The 6550-nt window shown below is 38.2% G+C and overlaps 1 protein-coding gene across 1 annotated transcript; it reads left to right on the plus strand.

Moving 5' to 3' along the window:
- Nucleotides 1-2139: 2139 nt before the first annotated feature.
- Nucleotides 2140-6331, plus strand: LOC110288561 (vomeronasal type-2 receptor 116-like; the record flags this gene model as incomplete). The annotated part of the gene is made up of 2 exons (XM_021154870.1): nt 2140-2263; nt 5412-6331. Coding segments are annotated over 2 exons (1044 nt in total), but the record flags the coding sequence as incomplete, so codon positions are not given.
- Nucleotides 6332-6550: the final 219 nt, after the last annotated feature.

The following is a 6550-nucleotide window of genomic DNA, read 5'->3' on the forward strand; positions in this document are numbered from 1 at the left end:
TTCTGATGATGGTGAGTGGTCTTGGTTTCTGTTAATGAGATTATTACATTTACCTTTTGCCATCTGGTAATCTCTGGAGTTAGTTGTTATAGTTGTCTCTGTTTAGAGATTGGAGCAGAATCTGTGTTCCACTCACCAGAAGTCTTAAGATCCCGTGGCGGGTGTAGTGGGTAGCTGGCGGGTGTCAATAGACTCTGTGCCCTAGCTACCCAGGTGCTGGTCGGACCGGAAGGGGCTTGTGCCCCTACTCAGGCCAGTTTTCCGCTTCCCTAACTAATGCAGTCTCAGGTCCCGCGCGATTGGTTTGGAGCAGAAGCTGTGTTCCACTCACCAGAAGTCTAAAGATCCCTTGGGCGGGTGTCCTGGGTAGCTGGCGGGTGTCAGCTGACTCTGCGCCCTAGCTACCCTGGGTTCTGGTCAGACTGGAAGGGGCTTGTGTCCTAAAATAATTCTTGACCAAAAATCTAACAACAGATTTCAGCAACACAACTAAAATATTAGTCAGTGAGCCCAAATAACTATATTCTATGAATGCAAGTATGGCTCATCCAATGAATATAAGCAACATGTAAAACATAACACAATCAAACTTGAAGATAGAACTATATTTTATACAAAATCATGCAGAAAAAAAGCTCTTAATACAGTCTACCATCATTTCAGAATTTAAAAAAGAACCAAATCTGACAATCTAGGAGAATACTTGTTTCAATAAGGAAGACTTCTTTCTTTCTTCCCTCCTTTCTTTCTTTCTTTCCTTTTTTTTAAAGATATTTTTTGTTTCCATTTTTATTTCAAAACTACTGATGATATTGTAACACATGGACAGGAGAATCAGAGAATTTCAATTAAAATCAGAGGTGAGAACAAGATTTTGTAGTGGCACATGTCTTTCATCTACATCTTTGAATTGAGAGTCAGGAGTATCTCTCTGCATTTGTGGTCAGTCAGACTTTTGCATTGACTCTACTCAAACCTGGGCTGAAATGGATATTATGCATTAAAGGAATGTGGACAAGGAAATGTATGTTCAGAACTCATCATAAAAATATTCTTTATATTCTTAGTGGGAAACTGAATAATATAAACTATAGTAAAAGAAGGAAAACCTGTGCCCTGATATATAAAGGAAGCTAAGGTCTACTAACACTGCAAAGGAATATGGCAACTCCGTACCTGCTAACCACAAATGCAATAGGATTCATCATAGGCTGCTGTTGATATGTTTCCTCTTAGTTTGTTAACTTTTGCTGTCTAATGTTGTTGAGGTTATTTTGGTTATATGATATTTGAAGCCTTATTTCCCCTGTTTTTGTATGTCCATTACTCCTAATTTGCTACAATTTGCTGTTATTAAACAGTAATTATAAGCAAACTGAGGAGGAAAACGTCGATTTGACTCATAGGTTACATACAAGTGAAGAAAAGGCATGGCCCTGGAAAATGCAACTGAAAAAGTGTCACTCAAGGAACTCTGCTTACTGGCTTGTTCTGTATGATTTCTAATGTACCACTGCCTACAGACAACTCTGCTCCCAATAGCATTGCCACTCACACCTCAATTAACAATTTAGGGGGCTGGATAGATGGCTCAGTGCTTAAGAGCACCAACTGCTCTTCCAAAGGTCCTGAGTTCAAATCACAACCACCACATGGTGGCTCACAACCATCCATAATGAAATCTGACGCCCTCTTCTGGAGTATCTGGAGATAGCTAGAGTATACTTACATTTAATAAATGAATAAATCTTTAAAAATATTTAATATATGCTTCACATATATGATGACAGACTAGCCTGACAGAGATAATTTCTCATTTGTGATTCTCTGTGCCTTTACACTGCATTATGTGCTCAGGTGACAAGAATTAACTAGAATAACCACCTTGAAACCTCTGTAGTGTTTTCACACAGGAGGCTTTCATGGTTTATTCTTGAATTTCAAATAGTTGGGATCCAAGTCAACTTTTACTCATTTTTCCATATATTGATATCTGTCCTCATAAAATGCACTAGGTAAAAATCTGCTAAATCTGTTGGTGTATATGAAATTAGTTTCTTAATGTCACATGCAATTATAATATAATTATGGAAGGGTTAATAAAACTCCAGTTAGCAGCATATGTCTACTTTTCATTAGGTGCCAACTTCGGTGTGCAGTGCTGATTGTGATCCTGGATCTAGAAAATTCAGGATTGACGGAATGGCAGCATGCTGTTTTCATTGCAAACCCTGTCCTGAAAATGAAATTTCTAACGAGACAAGTGAGTATTTCCTGCTAGAATAAGTTCTTCAAAAAAATTATCATCTTGCTCCACTATTGGAAAACTGAAGTAGTTTAAAATGAAGCTTAAAAACAAAATACATCTCTGTTGTAAGTTAGTCATTATAGGAATACAATGTTTTAAAATTACTTATTAAGAAAAAAAGTAGAAATTGTCCTAAATCTTTAATTTCTTGAAAATTCATAGTAAATGGCTTACTCTCAAATAGTTTTGATAATAAAATTTAAGTGTACTCTACACAACATATTTTCTAGTAATTACTACTCTCTAAAATATATATGTAGATCATAAATATTTAAATAATGTATTTATTTTGACTTGATGTGTATGGTTTAACCTAAGGCAATGCCTACCTTGCATGTATAGAAGAACATGGAAGACAAAATAAGGCATGTGTGTATGGGTAAACAAATCCCAGTCCTCTGTAAGATGAAAGAACATGGAGAATAATAACTTGTAAAATTATAAGATATTCAAATTAGTATTTTCTTCTTTTAGACAATATTTTGCATACTAAAGAACACTTTTTCAAAAGTTCAATGTATTTTAAATTTAGAAAACTGAGGATCACTCTGGACACATGATATGAAAATATGAATGGTCCTCTTTTCATTACTACTATATATCATGCCAATTTAAATTTCTCCACAATAGAACCCATTAATGTTGAGTTTTTATTTGGTTTTGTATGTGTATTTATTAAACAACTTGTTTTTGTTTATATTTTATTATTTAAATTAATTTGTGTTTTACACTCTATGTTTTATTCTCCTACTCCTGATCCATCCTACAACTGCTTCACATACCATAACCCCTCTGTATCCTCGTGTCTCTCCACGTAGATGTTTCCACCTCCCACCCCACCTGAACTCTAAACTCCCTGGGTCCTCCAGTCTCTTGAGGGTTAGGGAAAAAGACTGAAGTCCTGAGGGCCAGCAGAAGGAATGGAAACAGGCAACTTCAGGGAAATAGGAGGTTGGTGAGACCCTCCAGAATGCACCAGAGAACTAGGAGGTGAGAGACTCTCAGGACTCAAAGGGAGTGACCTTAGATGAAATGCCTGACAGTAGGGAGAGGGAACTTATAAAGCTCACCTTCATCAGGAAGACAGGACATCAAGTGAGGGATGGGGTACCCATCCCACAATCACAACTCTGACCCATACTTGTTCCTGTCTAAAAGAATTACAGGGATGGAAATGTAGAGGAGTCTGAGGAAAAGAAGATCCAGTGGCAGGTCCATAGTGGGATTCAGCTCAAGGGGAGGTCCAAAAGCCTGACACCATTACTGAAGTTATGGAGTACTCAAAAGAAAAAAAATGGACATATTATGACTGCTCTCTGAAAGACCCAACAAACGGCTGAAAGATTAAGAGGCAGATGTTTTCACCCAACCCATTGACAGAAACAGCTTATCCCCTGTTGTTGAATTAGGGAAGGCTAAAAGAAGTTGAAAGGGGCAAACCTGTAGGAGGACCAGCAGTCTCAATTAATCTGGACCTCTGATATCTCTCAAACACTAGATATGTGATATTAATATAGTCATAAGAGGCCAAAACTTGGAAATATTTTAATTAATTTTTGCATTTACCAAGATACAATTTGCAAAACGAAAATCAAGAAGAGGGAAGACCAATGGGTAGATACTTCATTCCTCCTCAGAATATGAAACAAAATACCCATGAAAGGAGTAACAGGGACAAAGTTTGGAGCTAAGACAAAAAAATGGACTATCCAGAGAATACCCCACCTGGGGATCCATCCCATAATCAGCCACCAAACCCAGACACTATTGCACAATGCCAGGAAGATTTTAGTGAAGGGACCCTTTTATAGGTATCATGTATGAGGTTATGCCAGTGCCTGGCAAATACAGAAGTGGATGCTCACAGTCATATATATGATGGGACACAGGGCCCCCAATGGAGAAGGTAGAGAAAGCACCCAAGGAGCTGAAGGGGTCTGCAACCCTATTGGTGCAACAATAATATGAACTAACCAGTACCCCCAGAGCTCATATCTCTAGCTGCATATGTAGCAGAAGATGGCCCAGTCGGCCATCACTGGGAAGAGTGGCCCCTTGGTATTGCAAACTTTATATGCCCCAATACAGGGGAATGCCAGTGCCGAGAAGTGGGAGTGGGTGTGTTGGGGAGCAGGGCAGAGGGAGGGTATAGGGAACTTTCAGGATAGTATTTAAAATGTATATAAAGAAAATATCTAATAAAATGTTATTTTAGTCTATTTTAAAAATAAATATATAAATAACAAAAATCAATATTATAGTTGTATAAATTTCAAGTCTCATTCTCACCATCATGCTTCCTTTATACAAACCCAATCATTTTCAAGTTAATGATACCTTCTGTTACTTTTATATGTAAACACACTCATAAATGTACATATCCATGATAAATGGCCAAAACAACACAGTAAAATAGGCAAATATATATATTTGTTGCTTTCATTTCCCTAATGTTGATCACCATTAAAAAGTGGAATGAATTTTTTCATGAAAGAGTGACTTTCAATGCATTTTAACCAACCTGTTGAGGGAAAAATCTACAACTGGCCCCGGCACCAGATGATCTCACTCACTAAGTCTCTCAGCCTGCCAACTAGCCAGCCATGACAGGTCACATGTCTCCCACCAGGCCATCTCTTGGAAAAGGCCCCTAAGTTTCTCTTCCTTTCATGCAATGCCCCAAGAACCACTCATTAGCCATCTCAACAATTAACAGTAGACTCAAGACACTTAATGCTTCATTAGCCAATCATATGTATGCATCAAAAATAACATAATTTACAAATGCCAATGCAATAATTTCAGATGCAAATGATGATGATAAAGTTTTAACACAATTGTTCTAACCTTTTGATAACACCATGTCGCCCTCCTTTCTGGTTCGCTTTCTCCTCATCAGACCCCTCTGTCTCCTCAACTTGTTCTGCCTCGCTACTCCTGTCCAATCACAAGCCTCCAACTGCCCTATTGTGATTGAACATGGAAAATGCTGAAACACCAAACAAACTCATATTTTGCAAATTGTCTTCTATATGCTTAAGTGAAATATTCTGTCAGTAAAATTGCTAAAGCCACACTAACAATATCTTCATTTCCCCATTAGATGTGGATAATTGTGTCCAGTGTCTGGAGAACCAATATGCTAACACAGAACGAAATCACTGCATTCATAAAGTTGTTGTATTTCTCAGCTATGAAGAACCACTGGGGATGGCACTTTTCTTAATCTCTTTGTGCTTCTCTGCATTCACAGCTGTGGTTCTCGGGGTCATTGTGAAGCACCACAATACTCCAATTGTTAAGGCCAATAACAGAACTCTCACCTATATCTTGCTCATCTCACTCATCTTTTGTTTCCTCTGCCCTTTGCTCTTCATTGGCCATCCAAATGCAGCCACCTGCATTCTACAGCAAATCACATTTGGAATTGTATTCACTGTTTCTGTTTCCACTGTCTTGGCTAAAATGATTACTGTAGTTCTGGCATTCAAAATCACAGCCTCCCAAAGAATGATGAAGTACTTTCTAGTTTCAGGGGCAATTAACTACATCATTCCCATTTGTATTCTCATTCAAGTTATTGTATGTGCAGTTTGGCTGGGAGCTTCTCCTCCTTCTGTTGATATTGATGCACAGTCTGAGCATGGACACATTATCATTCTTTGCAACAAGGGTTCAGTCAATGCATTTTACTGTGTTCTGGGATACTTGGCTAGCCTGGCCATTGGGAGCTTCACTTTGGCTTTCTTTTCCAGAAACCTTCCTTGTGCCTTTAATGAAGCCAAATCCATAACATTCAGCATGATGGTGTTCTGCAGTGTCTGGGTCACTTTCATCCCTGTTTACCATAGCACCAAAGGCAAGGTCATGGTGGCTGTGGAGATCTTCTCCATTTTGGCCTCCAGTTCAGGGATGCTGGGATGCATATTTGTTCCCAAATGTTACACAATATTGTATAGACCAGACCAAAATTCTCTTGAAATGATCAGGGTGAAATCATCCTCCCATGCTCGTATTTCATAAATTCCAAAAAATGTATAGTTTGTTCATAATCACCAATATTGGATTATATTGCCATAACTTTCTGATGTTGGAATAACTCTCACTGTTTCCTCTAAGGATATTGCCTAGCAATACCTATCTACTAATATCCCTATTGATTTTATAACCTTCCACAATGTTCTAAATCACTCTTCCTCTTTGACAGAAAGAGATAATAGAATCCTGATCCATTCTAAGACT

Source organism: Mus caroli, unplaced genomic scaffold (genome assembly GCF_900094665.2).
Source record: "Mus caroli unplaced genomic scaffold, CAROLI_EIJ_v1.1 scaffold_17774_1, whole genome shotgun sequence".
In the NCBI taxonomy this organism is placed as follows: domain Eukaryota; kingdom Metazoa; phylum Chordata; class Mammalia; order Rodentia; family Muridae; genus Mus; species Mus caroli.